Below are 22,145 nucleotides of genomic sequence, written 5' to 3' on the forward strand. Positions count from 1 at the left end.
ATGAATTTATTTTATCATGTAAGTGTGCAGTGACTAACAGTAAATATAATAGTTGCATTTAACATTTATTGTCTATATAGATATTGTAAGTTATACTTACATCCTGACTGTGACTAGGATCACATGTTTCTTATCTTTCTTACTATAATACCATATATCCATTTGCTTATAAGTTGAACTGTTCATCAAATTCATGGATTTTAGTCAGCTACATTCCCAGAAATATCTGTGCATGCTTTAGCTTAGAGCTGAAAGAAATTTTTCCCATACCTCCGTGTGTCTTAGCTAGGTGTAGATATACCTGAAATGCAAGAGGAGAAAGTCTCAGCTGTATTACCAATGGCAGGCAAACTTAATTCTGACATTTTAGTAACTTACGAGACATATTACTGCAGCTTTTGTTTGCAAAACACTTACACATTCTGTACTTCTTTTTTTGAAGGTGTCAGAGATAACAGATGACCTGGCTACGTTGCCTAAAAGAGCTCAGTTAGCAGCTGCATTTATAACTTATCTTTCTGCCGCTCCTGAGGATCAGAGGAAAAACAGCTTGGATGAATGGACCAAATCAGCAGGCCTTGAAAGTAATTTTGTGTGTGTGTTTGTCAGTGTCTGCATGCAAGTAATTAAGCTTGATTGAGGAAGTGAGAAGTGCCAGTAAGTTCTAATGAACAGTCTCAATTGTCTTTGTACTCCCAAATGAGATGTTTTCTTACTCAGTAAATATTTCTACATACCAACAGACAATTTCTTAGAATCATTCTATGAAATTATTAAGATTATAAATATTTATAAATAATTGTATCTCTATAGTCCTTGCTTAAAAAGTTGACAAAAATGAATGTGTTCACATTAACTGTTGTAAATTTGCGAGTACATTCTGAATGCTTCTGCTTTTTCTGTAATCGTTTTATCTCTGTGTTAGCAAAACTATAAAACATTTCTGTGACATCAGCTACTTATTAATAATAAGTTCAATAAAAGCAATAAAATAATAGATTAAAGGGAAATCTACAGACTTGCCCTCTATTAATAGACAAAGTCTCTGTTCTGTATAGACTGGTAAATGCTTTTCAGTTATGCAGACTATAAATTATGACAGAAACTTACACTTTGATTTGTCAGAGTTTGATTTACGGCGGTTCCTGTGTACAGAAAGTGAGGAGTTAGTTTGGAAAAGTGAAGGTTTGCCTTCAGATGACCTTTCAATAGAAAATGCTCTTGTCATCTTGCAGGTAAATTTGCTTTTTTGTCTTGTCTTGGAAGTATTTAAATTTTTACAAATTTCAGTAACATGACAACTTTAACTATTTCATTTGTGTTCTTTATTGGCATCCCAGAGCACACACACAGAGAAATAAATACTTATGTAACAATGGATATTTTGTAGCAAAAAGAAAAAAACTGTTAAAGAAGATAGGTATTTCCACTTTTCCTCTTACTGTTTTATTCCATATCAGTTTTATTCCGTATCAGAATGTTGTCATATAATCTTAAAGTGTAACTAGTCATTAACAGCAATACAACCACTGGACGATTATGTCCTATATATATTCACTTTGGCATATAATTTCTTTTACTTTTTTTCTCAGAAAAAGGAAAAGGCTATATGCAGATACATTTCAAGATGTATGTATATGTATATATATATATATATATATGTATGTATATGTGTATTATATATCTAATAATACTTTAGAAAAGGAAAATATTCAGTTTTATCTATATAAATATATATAATACATAATATATGATTATGTATGTAATATTCTAGTCATTTAGAATATTAGATTATTAGATCTACTAGCAAGTAAATATTTAATGGCATGAGAAGAATGGGCATTTACTACGGGTGATTTGCTTAGATGACTTATGATTCAAATTAGTCACAGATTTTTCTCCAATTTGAATTTGTCTTGCTTTATCATCCTTTTAGTAGATCTATATATTCTTTTCTCAGTTTGCTTAAAAAGCTTTTCAATAAACACTGTCTTGTACCATTAAAGCTACTTATATGCTACAATAAAACCTTATTTTCATCTTTTTCATTAGTTGAATAGATTGAGCTCTTAAAAAATTTCACCATGTGAGATTTTTGAAGCACTTAATTGGGTCAAATAATTTTCCTTGTTTACATCCTTATAAAGCTGAAATTGGACATGGTATTTTTTTTACGAGTGTGATCTACAGTGCAGTTCTCAGGCTTTTGTGCTGAAGATCTTTTGAAGCTTGAATACTCATCCTGTTTCCCTGTATTTCTGTTTGAGATCTGTGTAGCTACTCAGTTTGGAATACTGGAACTCAGTCTGAAAAAAGCCCCAAACTTGGAAATACTTTTCTATCAGACTGAACTAGAGAATTGTTGAAAATACATGTTTAAATCATCATCAGGTTTGCTGACACAAAACTTGGAGATAGGGCTGATAAACCAAGGTGATCTAATGGCTGGAGCACCTCTGCTGTGAGGGTAGGCTGAGAAAGCTGGAGTTCTACAGCCTGGAGAAGACAAGGCTCTGGGACACCTCACTGCAGCCTTTCAGTACTTAAAGAGGACTTACAGAAAAGAGGGAGAACAAGCCTTTACATGGACAGATTATAAGAGGAGAAGGAAGAATGTTTATATAAAATGGAGGAGAGATTTAGATTAGATGTTAGGAGAAAATTCATTACTTAGAGTATAGTGAGGCACTGGCACAAGTTGTCCAGAGAAACTGTGGAAGCCCCATCCCTGGGAGTGCTCAGTCAGGTTGGGCAAACATGGGCAACCTGCTGATCTAGAGAGTAGCATCCCTGCCCTTGGCAGGGGTGTTGGAACTAGGTGATACTTAAGGGACTTTCCAACCCAAGCCTTTCTGTGACTGAGTCTTTGGTACACAAGAGGGTAAAGTTGAGGCCCAGAGGGTCCTTGACAGACGAAGAGAAAGGGGATGACAGGAACCTCATGAAGTTCAGGAAAGGGAATTACACAGTCCTGTGCCTGGGTAGTAACAACCCCATGTACCAACATGTGCTGAGGAACAACCAGTTGCAAAGCAGATTTGCAGAAAAGGACCTGGTGTTTCTGGTGGACACCAAGTAGTTAATGAGACAGTTATGGGCCCTTGGCAAGGAGAAGCCAAATGGTATCCTGGACAGCTTTAGGCAAAGTATTGGCAGCAGGTCAATTCCCTCCTCTTCACTCAGCACTGGTGAATCACCTGGGATCCTCAGTCCAGTTGTGTGATCCTCAGCACAAGAGAGATGTGGATGTACTAGACAGAGTTAAGTGTAGCTTTGTGCCTGCAAAATGCTTGTATTCATGATTCTTTCTAAAATGCATTGGGGTCCAAACCCAGAAGTATTGTACCTTTGCCCACCAGAGGAAGAAAAAGGAAAACTAGTAACTCTTCTAAGTTTAAAAGCATTTGTGAGTAACAAAAGCTGTAGATTATACTCAATGAGTAGAGACTCCTGTTTTTAAGAGATGGTGAAGAACTGCCTCATTTCAGCAGGACAAGCATCCGAGAGTTTCGGGTTTGGGTACTCTCTTTTTTTTTTTATTTTAAACAAGAGATAAAATGAAAGACATAAATTTCCTAGTCTGTTATTGTTTCTCTAAATGGTTTGTTAATGAAAAAAGATTTAAAGATATATATTCGATTAGTTTGGGGAAATAAATGAAAGGATTCCAATTTTATTCTTAAAATAGATTGTAGTAAATGCATTTGTATTTTTTTTTCCTCTAGAGTAAAGTTTGCCCATTTTTGATAGACCCTTCTTTCCGGGCTACTGAATGGTTGAAGACACATTTGAAGGAATCACGTTTGGAAGTTATTAACCAACAGGTGCAGTATTTACTCTTGGTCTTTTCTGTTTGAGCTTTCTCTATTCCAGATTTTACAAAGTAGTTTTCAAAGGTGTGTGACAGCAATCACCAAAAATCAGTTTATATTCTGTGTAGCATGCAATGCCTCAGAGAGTTCTAGGTTATTTAAAACTGGAGGCTCAACATCTGGTATTACTTCTACAAGTTTGCCTCCTTGCTACTGTCTTCAAGAATGTCATATTCCCTGTGGAGGGGAAGATAGAAAAGATTTTCAAATAGAAAGGTCTTTTGTATACTTGGTTGCAGTTCATTGCATTTCAGGAGTACATAGATACTTAAATCCCTATGATTGTTGTGTTGTACTATCTAAATTGGAAAGAGTAAATTTGATTTCAGTTTGAGATTAGGGTACCTAAAATTCATTATGTACCTGTAGCTGTTCACCTGAGTAACAAGGTGCAGCTCAGTTGCCCACACATAGGCAGGCATCTGGTGCTGTTCAGAAGTCCCTTATTGAATCCCACCTGGCCTCAAAATACTGCTTCAACAGCATGTAGGTCTTCCACAGATCCCTGCTGGCTCTAAGCAACCCTTGTAGATATTCTCTGATTATAGTAGATAACACATCTTTGGGTAATTGATTGTTTGTCCTGCCAGGTGATTGGGCTGATTACCTTTTAGCCTCCATTGTCTATATTGTCCAGGATCTCTATTGGGATCATAAGCACCACATGCATGTTTAAACACCTGTTTGCAGCAAAAGACTTCATGTAGACCTCCTAATAATGTGAATCCTGTGCTTGGTTCAGTTTTGAGATGTAGCTACATATTAAAATTTGAGATACGAGACCTGGCCAGGTCTTCCAGGTGTACCTGGCAAACATGACAGTGAACCTGCTTTCTTTTCATGCAGCACTTAAAGATCTAGGCTTGTTAAACAGGTTTTCTTGATCAGTATATCAAGTTTATTTAAACTGAACATGTGTGGCTAAACCCTTAAATATTGTATGCCTCTAATAGGATTTTTCATCTATACTACTGATTTTTAGATTTGGACTATTTGGTGTAATGCCTTCCTACTCATTCTGAAGTGCTTGCATTTTTCAAAAAAGCATGAATCAAAGGAATGTATTTCTGTTTATCCAGGACACCAACTTCCTAACTGCTCTTGAGCTAGCAGTGAGATTTGGGAAGACACTTATTATACAGGAAATGGATGGAGTGGAACCTGTGCTTTACCCATTGCTAAGAAAAGATCTTATTGCTCAAGGTAAGTCACCAAGATCTTTGCAACTGCTTGCTTGAAACTTTTGTAGTTTAGATTTATTTATATAAAACGTGATTTTTCTGAAAACATGAATATTGTCTAATTTTTTTCCTCTGTAGTATTAACCTGCTAGTAACATTTCAGTGCATGAAATATTTTGGAGCCACCTTCTTATTTAGTAAATGGAAAGATACTGAAAAGTATTAATTTTTTTAAATTGAAGTTAAAATAAAGTGTTTTTATAGACTTAAAAATTTAAATTTTAAATTAATTTCTAGTGATATTTCAAACACATGGTTTTAATTGGAAATTTGGCCTTAAATAAACCAGAAGTTACACAACTATTAGTTCAGTTAGAAATCAAAGGTTTAGAATGTTGGTGTTCCTGCTTCTCTTGCATAGAGATCAGCAGAATGGTGGAATTTGGTGAAAGGAGTCCCTTAACCAATGCAAGAAAAGCAAAAAACACAGTGCTTAGGTTCTGCAATATAATATCTCTGTTTTGGACAGATAATGTGTTCTACCTCTTTGTATGTCTGCTTTGGATTTAGTTGCTTTAAAAAAAATTCTTAGTATGGAAAATTGTGATAAAATTTAGCAAAAATAAATTGTGATTATGCAAGTATCTCTGCCTAAATTCTGTTGAATTGTATTTCATATTTTGAAATTATATCAACAGAACTTGGTGAATTAAAAATACAGCAATGTGTGTTCTAAGGACTTTCTAAATTGCAGTAACTAAAATAGATCTGCATTGTCCTTTAATTTTATTTCTGCCTCAAGTGATAATTCGTCAGCATGTACCATGATCTATGCCTGTAATTTACTGTATGAACTTTGGGTACTGAAAATAGCTCAAGACACTTTTTTTTGCTATCATTTCATCTACTATTGAGGTCTAATAATGTGTGAAGTAGCAGTAATTCTTCAGACATAAGTACATGCTAAAAATAAATACAAATGCCGTTGCAAATGCTATGCATTCCATAGGATGCATAGGATTACATATATACATTTATCACCAATGTAAGAAAGATCTGTTTACAGAAAAGAAAGTGTTATTTTTAATCTGTCTTCCACTACAGATGCTCTTGCTTGGTTATTCTCATTAAAAGAATGGCACCAGTGTGGTGATTTCAGGGATCTGTGGAGAGTTAGGTACAATACTCTAACAATTTTTTTTGCCCCCCTAGCTTCTGCTGAATTTTGGTGAGCTGATGAGCTACAGGGTGAAAGATGACTGTATCTGCAGAACTGTGGAGAAAGCAGATTAAATTCAAATATACTAGTTTGTTCAGGAGAATTGCTCATAACACTCAGACATCCTCTTTTGCTTTTTAATGAGCTGTGTTAATGCCAGATCTGTGCAGGTCCAAACTAAAGACTTGTTGTTGGACACGGAAGAATGGACCACTATTTGAATCTTTTCCATCCCTTTATAAGCAAGCATGCGCTCCTTCTTTTTGACAGAATGTGGGTGTGGGGACCTATCTGCATTATTTTGCTTGTGATGACTGTACATCTCTTCATTACTTGGAAAGAAATGTCAAGAAAAAATATGAACATCTATACTGCAGTAAATTCGTCTTGGTACAGCTTCCATTTTCTGTTTGACGTTTTTACAACATAGTCCTAAAATTTATTCTGATCTTTGGCATAGAAGCAAAGCTGGTGTGTGATTTTCATTCTACCAGTGTTTTAGCAGGAGATTTATATTTCTGATCTGCACGCAGTGCTAAAAATAGAGAAACACCTAACTATGCCATCTTGGAAAGTTTTCCAGAATGAAAATTTTCACTTTTCATCTTGTAATTCTGTTTTTACTTGTTTTTCAGTGTCAGGAGGCAAAATCTTACTCTAATCGTGTCGTTGTCAGAGTCTATTCTTTTCTAACCCTTCTAGAATGGAAACTCGTTATGGAAGAGGGGTGGGGGGACCTGTACGTGTAGTTTTATTCTGTAACAGGCATATTGAGAAATATTAGTAGTATAAACAGACTGAAAGCATGACATCAATTATTTAATAAATCACTTGTTTCCCTCATAATATGATTAAGTTAAATATATTTATAATAATACAAATCTATGGGATATTTCTTGATGGAATATTTTTCATTCTACTGTCTAGATATTCCATCATTTTTAGTTTCATTGACTTTCTCTATAAAGTTATCATAGAAAATAGTATGTTAATAGAATTATGATTATACAGCAATATCAACCTTCTACAAATAAATATAACAGATCCAGAGGTGAAATCTAGTGGGTTTGAATGAGGAAATACTGAACCATCTTAGTTAGCTAGTATAATAACTATGGCTAGTATAGGGTGGTAGAGCAATGTTTAAAGGGAAATGAATGTGTTTGAATTCTGACAAAATTATTACACATAAGGGAGATTCTTGAGATCATCTTCTGTGGTGTTTTGTCTCCTATTCATGGGCTGAAGATGTCAAAAAGTTATCAGTATTACTTTTACGTCAAGTGCATTTTTTGTCCTTTATGCCTTGTGTTCTGGGTAAGGATAATTAAACTACTCAGGTGTATTAAATATTCTTACCGTGTAATTTCCTGTATTATTGCTATGTTATTACTTTTTTGTCTCTAACAATGCAGGTTAGGATGTATTCTTTAGATTTTGTTGGATATGTTCTTTAGATTTTTTTGGGGTTTTATTTTTTTCCAATCAATTTATAAATTCATATTGTAAAATATATTTAGATCCATTGGTCATAAAGTATTACATGAATACCATTGTTTTCAGATAATTTTAGAGTGTTCCAATCAGAGTGAGTAAAACATTTGCTTGTTATTTTCAGGACCCCGTTACGCCGTACAAATAGGTGAAAAAATGATAGATTATAATGAAGAGTTCCGTCTTTTTCTATCAACAAGGAACCCAAATCCCTTCATTCCACCTGATGCTTCTTCTATTGTTACAGAAGTAAACTTTACCACAACAGCAAGTGGCTTAAGAGGACAGGTAGGCATTTAGAATATAATCAGTGTATGTATAGTGAACATGCATAACTGCATCCAGCATCTGGAATAAGCCCTGTGGTGCAGTTTGCGTTAATGGTTATGGAGGTATTTCCGACCTCCCAAATATAAATAGTAAAATTTTATGCACTTTGGAACCAAGGAGTGAGTCCAGTAGAGAAAATGAAAATGTTCTCATTGACTTCAGTTGCAGCAGATTAATTGCAAAGCCTTTGCTTTCTGTTCACAATGCATTTATGGTACCATGGAAGCATTTCTGTTACAGCTCTCCAGTGTCCTACTTAGAGAGTAAGGCTGGTGTCATCAAGATGCTTTGTGTACAGAAAAAATGTAGTGAAACCAAAATACTGTACATTTTATTTCCTTTAAAATACTAGTAGCTTTTGAGGTTTCCTCTATAAAGTCTAGGAATCAAAATGTAACATACAAATAGAAGAAAGAAAAAAAAATAAGAGAGATCAATTAAGGGATTAATGCTTACTTGGTGTGAAACAAGTTTTTCTTCATTAACAAGAGGCTTAGAATGGGAGGGATGTAGATAAGATGTTGATAAGTAAGATACAATTCAAAATGTGAAGCATAGATAACCATATGGGTTTCCTCCTTCTTCTAGATGGAATTGTCATCATACGATGTATTCATGAAAACTGACCCCTCCTGAAGTGGAAATGCAGAAAAAAACCCTAACTTTGTTTTTGTTTTCTCTCTTTCTTAAAGCTTTTGGCTTTAACAATTCAGCATGAAAAGCCTGATTTGGAAGAACAGAAGACAAAGCTGTTACAACAGGAAGAAGAAAAGAAGATACAGTTAGCTAAACTTGAGGATTCTCTTTTGGAGGTAAAACAAATTTACCTCTTTAATATCTGTTAGACCAATAAGATGATAATCACATTTTGTGTTTGAATGAAGATTCTGGAAGTGTGGAATAATGAGCTGTCAGTATTTTTGAGTAATAAGCATAAAGGCATTATTTTCCTGGATCTTTTGGAAGAATAGAATAGATAAGAAAATACATCTGTTACGAAACTATCGTATTTCAAAACATTAAGCAATTTCATAGTTAAATTTATGGATTTGGTGAGATAAATAGAGGCTGATTTAGGTTGATTAAAAATTTAATTAATTTTAACATACCAAAAAGAGAAAACTTTATTAAAAATTATACTATTTCATTTTGAAATTATGAGGTTTTTAAAAAGCCACACATTTAAGCCTGTGAATCATGTCAAATGACTATTTCTCAAGTTGAGAAATGATCCTGTGTTGTGGATAAAATGAAAAACTCCCACTACAAATGGAAAGATTGCTGAGAGTGACATTTAAAATTTTAAAGCTCCACAATTGTTTCCTATTACAGTTAACATTCCCTGTCTTGCATTTGAAATTAATGTTCTCAATTTTCAGTTCATCTTTTTATTTTATTGAAAGTACTTATGCTCAGAAACAGCTGTTCACCTCTAAAAAAAAAGGTAGCTTCCAAGGAAGGACTGTTTTATTTTTTGTTTGTGTCTTCCCATGGATTTCACATAAATTGTGCTTCATGCTTGTAAGAATGGATCCCTCAATCCTGTCATTCTGAAAGGTCAGAGATGCAGGGAGATTGCCCTAAACCCCTCAGTCTGTAGCTAAGTCACAGAACTTTGCAGTATTGAGTGCAATGGATTAGCATAAAATAATAGTTTTTGCAGAGTAGCCTGGCCATTTATTACACTGGCCCACAAGAGAGCTGGAGAGGGACTTATTAGAAGGACATGCAGTGACAGGGCAAGGGAGGAACGGCTTTTAAACTCCAAGAGGATATGTTTAGATTGGATATTACAAGGAAATGCTCTGCTGTGAGGATGGTAAGGCACCAGTTCCTCTGGGAACCTCTGGGAGCAGGTTTCCCAGAGAACGTTTTGCAGATGCCTCATCCCTGGAAGTGTTCAAGGCCTGTTTGGATGGAACTTGAAGCAACCCTATGTAGTGAGTGGCATCCCTGCCCGTGGCAGGGGGGTTGGAGCTAGATGGTCCCTTCCAACCGAAACCATTTTATGATTCTGTTCTATGATTAATAGCTCAGTTTTAGAATTTTGCACATAACTATTTGATGTGATTTGAATTTCCACCTTTACTGTCCCTATTGCATTCCCTATTAATTCCTAAATTCTGAGATCGGCCCTTTTCTAAAACTCTGATAGGGAAGATTTCTCTTACAGGAGGAGGGAAACTTGCTCTCTAATAAAATTCCATTTCCAGATTTGACCATTTTAACACCGTATTATCTATCAGAAGCTGAGGGTTCAGAGATGCTACAAAACAAATTTCACTTTAGAACACATTTTTTGTGGGATCTTGGAACTCAAAAATCTCTTTCATTTGTCCGATCTGAATTATGAAGTACAAAACTTAAAGAAGTCGATGCCTAAGATATCTGCAACAAAAAGTGTCTAAGAAGTAACAGCGAAGTTGATTTCAGTTTTGGAATTCTTGTTAGCAAGTTATCCTGAAATCAGGATACTCTTTGACTCTGAAGAAATAAACCTAAGGCTCTGTGGAAACTGGCAGGTGCTACCTAGACTTTGTCAACACATAAGTCAGTGTTGAATGAGGTCTAGCTAAATTTAAGTTAGTCTTAAAGCAACATTGCCATTCTATCTGAAGTACTGTACTGATTTTCTTCTAAAAGCCTCAGAGTAAAGACATAGGTGCTGTCTCATAGCTCACAGTATGATTCCTCCTGGATGAATTGGACTTTTTGAAAAAGCAGGCGATCTTGTCCTAAACTTCAGGTAGACAAGTAAATGCATCTCTGCCTCCAAATATTCCAAAATGCTGTCCTGCAGCTGGTTGCTCAGGACTGATTTGACTCACAAGCAGCCAATTTTCTGTCTGACTGAAATAAATATATTGATGTATATTTACTGAAGATTATTAAAAACCTTAGATAGAAATATTCAAGCTTTTCCCACTTTTTAGAAGTGAAATTAATTGCTTAAAATAATGAGGAGAACTCAGGAAAAATGTGGGGCAATCTCAAGGATCTTTCAGTATGAAACTTAAATTGTTGTAATGTGAGTATTCATCTCAGTTGGAAATTAGAACTAGATTGTATAGGAGATACTGGAATGCTTCTGAAGAAAAATGAGTTTATGAATGACTGAGTACAAGAAGTTGTTACAAGTGCCCAACTTCAGATTAGATGGGAAGTTAAACACAAGAAAGAAACACCCTAATAAATAAATAAATAAATAAATACTCTGTATTTACCATGAGTATTTTGGTGCCCAAGACTCTGATCATAGAAATTTTTCTCAAAAGCCCTCTAATAACCTATGTTTCAGAATCTGACAGTCTGAATTTTTGGAGTATGTTCTTGCACTATTTTCTTTAAAAAATGTCTCAGTTTTAGGAGTAGCCACCAGTTTTCTAGAACTCTTGAGATGCATTCTGTTATTCAGAAATATGTACAGATCAGAAAGCTTCCAAAATGGTTACTTTACAGGATTATTTTTTAATGTAACATAGATGACTTTTTTTTTCAGACACTTGCCACATCACAAGGCAATATTCTAGAAAATAAGGATCTGATTGAATCTTTGAATCAAACTAAAGCAAGCAGTGCACTCATTCAAGAATCACTGGCTGAATCTTTCAGACTTCAGAGTTTCCTTGATAAGGTAGAAGAATATTTTAGTCTTTAAAGTACTGTTTATCTCCTGCTAAAAATATTCATCTTTTATCTAGAGAAGATATATCCATGGGGTTATAAGATGAGTAACAAATTAATTCTTTTTGAGTAAATGATATTTGGGATATGCAAGTACATGCAATATTTTCAGTAATTAAAATGCTTTATTTTGTATATGTTGAATAGTTACACAAAAATTTAAAATCTGCCAGTTTGAATTAGAGGAATTTTGGCAAGTAATGGGTTTTGACTTTATTTTTGCCATCCACTATTGCAAATGTTATAGTTCTTATGGATGTTTTTGCATAATATGCCCCTTGCTGTTGGAAAAGTTTAGATCATTGATGATGCTATTCATCTGACATCCTCTTTTTGTGACAGATTGGAGAGTTTTCTTCTGTGTTCTATTTGTTTAGTTTAAAATTTCCCATTGAATTTTGGATGTGTTCTGTGGTGGGAAAGGACCTTAGTGCCCTAGGGATTAATTTCTAACATGTTCATCATAACTTAAAGGATTTTTTGCTAAAAAGGTTTTCTTCCAAGTTTGAAATCTCGATACCGTGTTGAAGTCTGGAGTGCTGATCCCTCAGTTTGAAGGCTTGGAAAGGATTCGGTTTTCTAAAGCAGTGGGAGTCATAGGAATGTTTTCTCGGTGGGATGAGTAAATGTTTATGCAGTAATCAGTAGGTGGCAGTAATGCACCTGGGTTTTTTATGTGTGTGTTGTTTTTCTCCACAGGAGAGGGACGCCTATCTCCCTTTGGCTGAGAGTGCTAGCAGAATGTACTTCATTATCTCTGACTTGTCCAAAATTAATAATATGTACCGCTTTAGTTTGGCGGCGTTCCTGCGGCTTTTCCAAAGGGCTCTGCAAAGCGAGCAGGTATTTGCTCTTCTCCTGAAGCTGCTAATGCTGCAGAAGCATCTGCTTTAATCCTTAGAATTTATTAGCCACTCTGGACATTTTTTAAAAAAAGCTTAGAATAACTGATGATGAATTGTATCATAAGTAGTGGTGTTTACCTGTTGTGCTTTAGGTGATAAATCGCAGAATTTCTCTACCATCTGAAAGCAAAATAACTCTTTGTGATTTCGTTTTTGTTTGGTTTTTTTTTTTTTCTGTCTACAGTGAATTAGGAAAACAAAGGCTAATTATAACTTTACTGAAGGCTTTACTTAAATAAATTAATGATCTAAAATGCTAATAAAGCTAATTTTATCAACAAGGAGAAGGATAAGAAAATACCTTTATTTCTACATGGTTCATTTACCTGAAGGAAGGTCATAACTTTTATCTACTTTTTTACAGTTTGTAAGTGTGCCTGCAGCCTGTCCTGTTTAAAATGTAATTTTTATTCTTCTGTATTCTTAGGCCGGTCTATTCTTATTGAAGCAAAGAACGGATTTATCCCTTGTTACCTCACTCTTTAGATCTAAATACCCACACTGAGTAATAGTGCATTTTCTTTTTATTAAGTATCTCCAAAATTGTTCATATTTCTCTTTGTTTCTACTTAGAAAGTCATTCACCAACCTTTCATCATGTTTCCTTTGGATTTCCCTTTATTCTGGCATCTGTGATTACAGCTCTCCTTCAGCTGCAGTCATTACTAAGAACACAGTTCTGACTATGTGAACTGTCCCTCTTTGAAGTTCCTATTACATGTTTTCCATAACATGATGTTTTAACTTCTTGTTCTTACTCTCACACTCCTTCTTAATTTTTTTTTCTTCCTGCCTATAGTGTTACCTATTTAGAGCTCAGCTTCTGGTTTTGCCTTCGTTGCTTGCTTTCTTTTTTCCTTCTCCTGTCTAATTCTTCATGCCAAGTTGATCTGTTAGACATGGGAAAGGTATTAGGCAAATCAACTACCCAGTTGCCCTTCTTACACTCATCTCGTCAAATTCCTGCCTGGTGGAAAGGAGCTCATACTACCTGTAACATGCTCCCTACTCTCTGGTCTCTTTCTTCTTTTGTTCTGTCTTTCAAAATTTTCCTGTTAGAATTAGTCTTTCAATCCATGAGCTTTGAAGGAGAGTGTACACTTAATATTTTATACAATGTTCATTTCAGTTGGGCCATATTTGACCAAAAGTTTAATAACTGCACTTATAATCAACATACTTGTTTAGTAGTATTAAATATACTAAATCAATGAATAAGCAATTTTTTATCAAGTGGAAACTATGAGATTTCAATGATATTAATGTTAGGAGAAGAAAATGTATTCTCATTCTCAATTTATTTCACCTTATACACAAAGTTGTATCCTGTTCATAGTCAAAATATTCAATGCTAAAATAAAATACTTATTTTTTAATACTTCAGCATGAATTTCTCATTTAATCATTGGTAGAGACAGATAAATTTAATGTCTTTTTAGAATTAGTGTCACATAGAATCCAGATTATTTGTTTCATTTTGCTGAAATTTACAAAGTACATGAAAAGTTTTTTACTTCCACAGGAATTTTTGAAATCTGAAATTTCTTTTCTAGGATTCAGGTAATACTGAGGAAAGAATCAAGTTGCTTATTGGCTCATTGAAACATACAGTGTATGAGTACGTTTGTCGTTGTTTGTTTAAGGTAAGACTGTGTTTTTTATGGTGTTTATAGAGTGCACTGGGCTTGAAAGTATTCTTTCAGCAGCCAACACTTGATCTACTTCAAAAAGTAGTATTGTGTAATAGATGCAAAACATTACACTACCAATAATTAACATGCTAAATGCAGACTTAAAATCAGGATATAGCCAAGTTAATATTGCTGATGCACATTTCTCCACAGAGCTACCTCTTCCCTATTCTGGCTTCAGAGTCAGTCATGGGCTTTGCAGTCTTCTGAGCACTCGTTTTGCACTCCCTCTTAATTCTTGCATTCCTAAATATAAGGTTTTGTGTGATTATTTGGGAGTGTTTTGTATTTTGGTTTGGGTTTTCTTAAAAGGAAACAGAAGTGGGTTTGTTATGTTGATGTTTGGCCTTGGTTATCTTAAGGTTCTCTTCCAGCCTAGATGATTCTATGTTTCTAAAAGTCTTACATTGTGATATTCTCCTTTTTCTTTTCACAGCCTGTCCCAAATGTCTACCTGCTGCCTTGTTTGTTTCTGTCTGCTCCTTGTTCTTCCTCCAAAAAATGTTCTTAGTGTATTTTTTCTTTATTTCAATCAGGTGTCTTTTCACTTCTTACTTTCTTACTGAAAACCTAGGGAAGCTATGCCTTTCATTTTCAGTGTTAAATTTTACTTTCACAGGAAACAGTTATAACGAGGTGCTTGTCTCAAAGAGCCAGGCTGAAGGAAGCGTAGTAGATCTGCATATATGGTTTGAGCAGTACAAATCTTGCAAGTCTGTAGTTTCATCTGTGAGAATGGAGAGATCTTGAAAATTTTACACCACCTCCTACCCCTGTCCCCCAATCTAGAAATGCTGTATTGAGGATGCAGGGCTGGCAGTTCTTTCTAAGAGGTTTTGTTTATCAAAGTCCAAGTGGATTCTCATGAAATAGTCTCATAATAATTAATGTTTGTCTTTGAAGTCATGAGTATATGAAGCCTTCCATGAAGTCTTTACATCTTGTGAATATGCAAGGCAGCAATTTTTGTGTGTAAGAAAAAAGTAGAGAGTTCAAATGCAGGGCAGAGAAGAGATTTCTGGTAGTAATGATTTTAAGCGTGATCAGACTGGAGTTTAGAAAATACTGGAAATATGCTAACTGTGCAGCTTTAAACTAATAGTCCATCCAGTTTACTATTGTGTTCTGATAATGGAAAGAAGAAATAAACTCTTCACACCATCAACAATTCACTGCTAATTCTTCCTTCTGTCCATGAAAATTTTTCAAGACTGCTGTGACACTGAGGCTTTACTAGTGTCTTCATAAATGGTATAGCTGATACAAGAAGCATGTTAGAATCGAGCAGAACGATTTTTTTTATTTATGTGTACATAGGCTTCATGAATAATGCTAAATGAAGTGGTGCCAAGAAATTTACCTGAGCGCTTGAACTGGCCCATCTTTCCTCTTGAATTTCTCAAAGTAGGATTGGTCTGCACCACTTAGCGTTTTTCCAAACAAATCTCGTTCAAATTTTCAGTACTAGATCATCCAGGGAGCATTCTAATATGCAGTTGTGATAAGGATTTGCTTGCAGACCTTGTCTGAGAAGATGAAAAAGTTAAATGGTGTGTTTTTTTCTCAATGTCATATGATGTTCTTGTTTATCAATGAAATAAGAGCTTCAGTGCCTTGCAAAACTTGATGCTAATTCCTAGTAGGGGCCTCTTTGCCCTCCACTCCACAGCCCACTTTGAGTCAGTTTTTGTCTCTAACTTGCAAAGGTGTGTAGCAATTTTGCATTAGGATACATGTCAATAAGTCATTAATGTGGAGTTGGAGATTTTTTTTTAAGAAATGTTACTTATAGAAAAGAACCAGAAATATGCCTTTTCCTGAGTTTGTGAATACATTTTTACTGCTTTTATTTCAGGCTGATCAGCTAATGTTTGCTCTACATTTTGTACGAGGAATGCACCCTGAGCTTTTTCAAGAGAATGTAAGTGCTAAAGAGGAAAATGCCCACGTATTTTACTCAATATGAAGCGTAAATAAGTAGATAAAAAGTTTTTGTCACTAAGTGTGGCACTTAGTTGTCGTTATCTGTAGTGTGGTCAGATTATTATTATAAAGGCTGCCTGCAGTGAAACAGTATGCATAATTGACTTAATACAATTTTTTAAACATGGCTGATTAGCCTGAGTCAAGACACATTTAATTATCTTACGTACCTCCACGGAATGGAGAGACGAAACTATGGCTTTCTGTACTAGAAGCTGAAGACCAGAAGGGACATTGAATGATAGTAGATGTCATTTTAATAGAGGAGAGTCCATTATGGAGGTAAAGGTAAAAATCAGATAATACATTTGAAAGAAGTAATGGAACTTGCTTATATGAAAGGTGTGAGCTGAAGACACAAGGTTCAAAAAAAGTTGGTTGGAACCTTCCGATGAAGGAGCAGTTTCATTGTAGACATATGGATTGACCAAGTGAAATTCCAGTCTTTCATCAGTGATGTGCCCTCATAAAAATAACTCATCTTGTTAGCAGAAGAATATCCTGGCTGCTCTTCTTTTTCCAAAGTTTCTTAATTCATATTTATTTTATTATTTATTTTATTCTGAAAATACCTTGCTTTATCTTTCTTGAGTTTCTAAAGTCATGAAAGCAGCGACCTGAAGTTTTCTGTCTAAATTAATTCCTGGCTTCCTGAGTGTTTGTAACGTACAGCCCTATGTGTTGGTTTCTATTGTTTAGCATGCATTTCCATCAACTATTAGAGCTCTTTGACAGCTTAATCTAGGTTATATATAATGCATATTCTTACAGTATCTGAATACTCAAGAGAGAAAACAGGCAAATAATACAAATAATTTTTTTACTTCTCTGAAAGGTAGAAGTTATTTTAATTAAATTGTTAAGAGTGCTTGTGCAAAATACTTAATGAAGAAAATGAAGTATTTATTTTTTTTTAGATTATTTCTTCTAAAGCTTTTAATGCAGTGAGACCAGGAGTTGCTTAATATGCTGCTAGAGGATTTAGTATTCTAAGTCCCTGTCCCAAAAGAATTAAACCTTCTGGAATTAAATATTTTTTTGCATTGTGATATGAAATTTATAGTACAACTTCAACAATATACTATAGAATGCTTTGGTTCTTAGTAGGGACATTCTCTTTGTGAATCAGTATGTATAGATTTTTCTGAGGTAGTTTTATATTTTCCAAATATTCTACTTTTTATTTTCTTCATAACAGTATTACACAAACCAAAAAATACTCCATGCATTTTTGTGTACAGAAGTATTTTCTGTGTAATTGAGAGATGAGCATCAGTTTGTAACTGAAAGGAGTTGTTTCAAGACTCAGTGAGACTTATGGGTGCCAAAAACTATGCTGGAGTTTCTGTCAGCAGTATTACTCTTAGTCTATTGACTTTTAAATTTCTAATGTTACTATTGTCTTTAGTTAAAAAATCTTTATCATAGACTATAGATATTAATTATGCAAAATTTCAGTACCTCTGAAGAAATTTTGGTCTGTTTCTTGTCACCTCCAAATATGGGTTTATGTAATTTCTAGTGGTTTTAAATACTTGTGTGATCTGTCTTAAAATTATTTAAAATTGTCTTCCTGGATACATATACAAAGTCTAAAAGTTTTAATTATACATATATTCAGTCATGCTTTCCATAGTTACCTGTTCTGTGCGGGCTGCTGATGCCCCCACCAGGCAGGATGTGTGTCCTTGCCAGCCACGTTTGTTCCTTCCTGATAGTCTGTATAGGGGCAGTCTGGGTAGGGACTGTGGGTGCTGAGAAAGTATAGAACTTCCCCTTTGCTCCTTTTTCTTGTAAAGCACTGCAGCCACTTTGCTTGGATTCTGCTAAAAGAACTACATTCTGGTAACATCACCTAGCATTTAAAGAATGTCTTGGAACTCTTTCAGAATCTAGGATTTGTTTTGTTTATCCTCCTGCTCTGCCTACATGCTACTACATATTAATCTTAGAGGTGTCTTATGAGTTATCTGAGTTGTTTATTTATTCCCCTCAGGAGTGGGAGACTTTTACAGGTGTGATCATTGGAGACACTATCAGAAAATCAGTAAGCTACATTTATTTTCATATTTTGAAATAAGGAGCATTTACTTTAATCCTGAAAAGTTAAAGTTGCATTCTTACTATGTTGTTTAAATAACTGTATTCATACATTAAAGAAAAGAGTAACTTTTCACATAGTAATATAAAGATAGAAATTTATTAAAAATTTTTTAAACACTGCAAGTAGTTTTCTAATTTGAATTGTGAACAGTATGTCTCATATTTAAATATTTTGATAGCTTTTCTTGTTATGCCATTTATGAACCTAAAAAAGACCACAGAAAGATTGCTGTTGTGAATGTTTTTATTAAAAACATGGGTTTCATAACCTTATTACTGAATATAATGTTTCATAAAAATTCACGTAACTTATGTGTGTGACATAATTTGCTTCCGTTAGGATTCACAAAGAAGTGCTCGTGACCAGATTCCCTCTTGGATAGAACAGGACCGAGTCTGGGCAGTAGCATCTTTGAAGGTACACATCATGTGGTCTGGAGAATTTAAATTTAAAGAACTTTGGTTTTGGCAGATAGCAATTTGAATGTGAATACTCAGATATATATTTGTCAGATCAAAAGATTTTGTTGTTTTAAGCTGTTAATTCTATCTTCCAGAGACCATGGCTTAATACATAGTCACCTAAAAAACCAAAGGTGTTTTTTGTTTTTATTTTAATCACATTTTTCTGAGCCTTTTTCATGAACATTTCTACCCCATCTAACAATGAATTTCAATGCATGTGAGTGAACCTGTCATCTTACTGAGATGAGAAAATACTGTAAATCCAAGTTCTACAATTTTTGTAGATAGGAAGATAGAAAAATTGCAAACAATAGTTGTACAATAGTTGTAGGTTTCACTTACGTTATGACTTTCACAAATCACTTCATATTGTATTAAAAGCCATAAACTGTTAATTCAGAAATTAATATTCTCCTCATCAGATTTCTCTGTACATCTTTATAGGTATTTCAGAGTTTGTGATTGCTCAGATTGAACTAAAACAAAAACTCTTTCTCGCATTGATTCCTCCTACCACAGTCAATGTTGAAGTCCTCTGATCCTGAAGGGAACTAAAGGAAGATAGTAGTCCTGAAATTCTCTTAGCCTCTTCTCCTGCATGTAGCTCAGCAGCAAGAAAAAAAACCTTGACTGGTCTTCGGCAAGGACTTTTTTTGCTAAACCCAGAGTTCACTATTTAATTTCTGTTCAACCAGGAATCAGGAAAATCAAAGTAATGGTGTGGCAGGCACAGTACTTAGAGATTTAAACAAACAAAGAGAAATTGAGTAACTGAGTGAATCAGTAGCATGCACTGATAGCAAACCATTACTGATAGCAGATAGCAGATCGTCATTAGAGGATTAAAGGTAGAGCCCAAAGTTTAAAATCAAAGAACCTTAAGGTTTGAAACTAAAATTACAGTGCAAATATAGATTTAGTCTATCCAGGGAATAGGTAAACAAGTGGTTAATTTTAAAATGTACTTTTTCTTCCCTAACTCCAAGGATAAAATTGAATTTTGTGATTTGCACCGTAGTGGTAATACTGATATTTGGAAATAAATTAAAATATACAATGTGCAAATGGCTATTTTTCTTTACGGTTAAATCTACACTATTTGTTTTGTAGGTTTCTCTCCCAGGTCTCTATCAGACACTTCGCTTTGAAGATGAAAGTCTGTGGCGCACTTTTTCTCAGAGCTCTATATGTGAACAAGAATTTCCATCTCCTATTGTAAAAAGAATTTCCTTGTTTCAGCAGGTAATCTTTCCATTCCTAATAATTATATGACTTCAGCAGTGAAAGTAAATTTCACATCCAGGCTTGGTCCAATTATAAGCAGTGACAGTATCTACACTGTCTTACAGTTTAACTCATTTTTTAATCTAAGAATTACATATTTTTTTTATTATAGTGCATATTATGTCTCTATTATCTGAGCCTTTTTAGTGTTGGTATATTAGCTGCAACTGAATATACCCTCTAAGGTAACAAGTCCTTTAGAAATGGAATTAATTTTAAGAGTAGGTGTTAAAATTCTTTCATGGTTGCTTTGTTACTGCTGGATGTGTTAGCTTGTGGAGCATCTTACTTCAACACTGAATGTACAGAGTCACAGATCTGACGCAAAATGCAGTAGAAGTTTCTTTAGAATACAAGGCATGAAAAATGACTTCTGAAAACCTGGTGATAAACAATGCACCAAGAAAATAAGAAAGGCAAGTTCCTTCCTCAACCTGAGGGTCCTTTTCCACTGGGAGAGAAAAATATAATCACTTTTGCGTTTATGGAAAAGAAATGTTGTTACTTACTTTCAAATGCTGCTGTGATTTTTCTTTTGAACTTACTTTACATGAAAACATCTAGAGAAAGGATGGGATATTAGACAATGTAGTTTCATATTGATTGGCTCTTAGCTACTGTCTATTTGGAGTTTTTTGTGGAGGAGGAAAATTTCTGAAATAGCATGCATGGAATTTAGGAACAAACCATTTTGGAAAGGAACTTGTCTGAGTCATCTTTGATTCAATGAAATCCTGAAGAGCATTTCTTATGTGTGCAGTGTGTTGTCAGAAAATGTCTGCATTTATAGGAAAGTAAATCTGGAATGATCAGTGCATCTTATTTCTTGTACAGAAAGTATCAAGTATGTTTCTGTTTATGGAATATATTGAAACTACATTGTTAGATTGATGTGCCACTCATAAATTAGTTTCAATTGAAACCAGAAATATTACTAATCCAAGTAGGACATTGCTGCCTATATATGTGCATAGAATTTAGATACTTATATAAAGCTAAGTGTGCTTTCTGTCATTCTAGCTACCCACATAGCTACTTTTCTTTTAAAACATTGTAGAAAAGTTTGTAGCTTACAAGTAGACATTAGGTATGTATCTATCTTCTGATTCTATTGATAGAACAAGCTACTTACAAAAGAACAATTAAGTAGGTTGTCTTGGAAAGCAATGATCAGATAGCTCTATTTATTCAGAGAAAATAACTGTTCTGAAGATAAATTCAAAGAATTCATTCTTCTTAGAAGAACCTTGCATTTTGAATTGTCACTATATACTTTTATCTCCCCTGAATGTATTTTATTTTAAGGTGCTTGTGGTCCAGGCTGTCAGACCAGACAGACTGCAGAGTGCCATGGCCCTTTTTGCATGTAAAACCCTAGGTAAGTTAATTTTTCACCAGGGTATTTCTACACAACAATTAAATAGCTTTTCTTGTCCTATGTTTCTCTTTTATTTTATAGTTCTTATGGAATCCCTAAGCTTTAGCATATGAAAATGTGCTCTAAATCAGTTTGCTGATTTTTTTTCTTGTAAAATATTCTTAAAAATGCTTTTACAATGGTTTGATTTATTCTGCACAGTGATTGAAAATATACGAAGAAGATCTGTCAAACTCTTGTAAATAATTCTTGAACACTGGAGTAATTAAGAAAGGAAGATAACTGGTTTTCTTTAAGTTTTACACTACAGCACTCTCCTTAAGACTCAGACTTTCCATAAATATTATTTTATATCATTTGCCATTTAAAGACCATTAGGTTTGAGGTATTATACATTGAGTCTCAAAAGATTATTTAATTATTGTCTGTCATTTTTGTCTAACTCTTGGTCTGCAATACATTTTACTGTCTTTTTAAAATTACACATGATTTAGAGTGTGGTTCAATGCTACAGTTGTCTATTTGTTCTAGTCAGTCAGTTTTCTCTCTCAAGTCT

At 34.4% G+C, this 22,145-nt stretch overlaps 1 protein-coding gene across 1 annotated transcript in view; it reads left to right on the forward strand.

Moving 5' to 3' along the window:
- DYNC2H1 (dynein cytoplasmic 2 heavy chain 1) overlaps positions 1 to 22,145 on the forward strand; it is a 145,060-nt gene that overhangs the window by 56,355 nt on the left and 66,560 nt on the right. Inside the window, exons 62-75 of the mRNA XM_066175749.1 lie at positions 443 to 584; positions 1,126 to 1,235; positions 3,726 to 3,824; positions 4,952 to 5,075; positions 7,891 to 8,054; positions 8,789 to 8,908; positions 11,596 to 11,730; positions 12,480 to 12,623; positions 14,239 to 14,328; positions 16,232 to 16,297; positions 18,356 to 18,406; positions 18,803 to 18,880; positions 20,038 to 20,169; positions 21,517 to 21,589. Coding sequence (XP_066031846.1) covers positions 443 to 584; positions 1,126 to 1,235; positions 3,726 to 3,824; positions 4,952 to 5,075; positions 7,891 to 8,054; positions 8,789 to 8,908; positions 11,596 to 11,730; positions 12,480 to 12,623; positions 14,239 to 14,328; positions 16,232 to 16,297; positions 18,356 to 18,406; positions 18,803 to 18,880; positions 20,038 to 20,169; positions 21,517 to 21,589 — 1,528 coding nt within the window. The remainder of the gene's footprint in view (positions 1 to 442; positions 585 to 1,125; positions 1,236 to 3,725; positions 3,825 to 4,951; positions 5,076 to 7,890; positions 8,055 to 8,788; positions 8,909 to 11,595; positions 11,731 to 12,479; positions 12,624 to 14,238; positions 14,329 to 16,231; positions 16,298 to 18,355; positions 18,407 to 18,802; positions 18,881 to 20,037; positions 20,170 to 21,516; positions 21,590 to 22,145) is intronic.

Source organism: Chamaea fasciata, unplaced genomic scaffold (assembly GCF_029207755.1).
Source record: "Chamaea fasciata isolate MVZ Bird 193981 ecotype frontalis unplaced genomic scaffold, bChaFas1.0.hap1 SCAF_2, whole genome shotgun sequence".
NCBI classification, from domain to species: Eukaryota; Metazoa; Chordata; class Aves; order Passeriformes; family Sylviidae; genus Chamaea; species Chamaea fasciata.